This window comes from Geospiza fortis, unplaced genomic scaffold (assembly GCF_000277835.1).
Source record: "Geospiza fortis unplaced genomic scaffold, GeoFor_1.0 scaffold130, whole genome shotgun sequence".
NCBI lineage: Eukaryota > Metazoa > Chordata > Aves > Passeriformes > Thraupidae > Geospiza > Geospiza fortis.
The window spans coordinates 6,318,492-6,319,154 of NW_005054300.1; the positions used below are offsets into that span (position 1 = coordinate 6,318,492).

Sequence of the window (663 nt, forward strand, 5' to 3'; positions counted from 1 at the left end):
AATGCATCTGCTTTTTCCATTCAGGACTGCTGCTGACTAGATCTCTGCAAAATTTCCTCTGTTCCACAGACCTGCCCAGTGGGATCTGTCTGGCATTAATTGGCCTTCAAAATTACTTATGGAAAAATCTTAAGCTAATTTTTCTAAGTCGTTGAGTAAGGAAAAAAATTAAAAAGCTTGTTTCTTTAAAAAAAGAAACAAACTAAGCCACAGAGAAAAATCAATAAATTCTTGCATGTGGACATCGTATTCTGCTTCTTAATAGAAATGCCGTAGGACGGAGATATGGCCCTAAATTTTCTACTCAGTTTCTTTATGTGAATTATGGGCCGCGAAAGGTGAAAGCCTTTTGTGTACTGAGGTCCGATGGGGAGAAGGGCAGACGGCGAAGAGGGGAATAGCGGGAAGGCGGGGGCCAGGCGGAGACTTTGGAAAGAGCTCGGATGGCCGAGCGGTTCGGAGGGGGAGCAGCCCCGACCGGGCACCAGCAGGCGGGGACCGACGGACACCGAGCCCGGAGAGACCGCGGGGAGCCCATGGGGCTGCGGCGGGCGCAGAAAGGCGCACAACGGCGAGGTCCATGAGGAAAAGCAGGGCTCCGAGAGCCGCGGCAAAGAGAAGCGCGGGACGGGGCATCCCGGGCTCCAATGCCTGGCCCCGCCC

At 52.8% G+C, this 663-nt stretch overlaps 1 protein-coding gene across 1 annotated transcript in view; it reads right to left on the minus strand.

The window, feature by feature from the left end:
- The window catches only part of HPSE2 (heparanase 2 (inactive)), a 106,681-nt gene that overhangs the window by 104,381 nt on the left and 1,637 nt on the right, over positions 1-663 (minus strand). Inside the window, exon 2 of the mRNA XM_031061533.1 lies at positions 358-542. Coding sequence (XP_030917393.1) covers positions 358-542 — 185 coding nt within the window. The remainder of the gene's footprint in view (positions 1-357; positions 543-663) is intronic.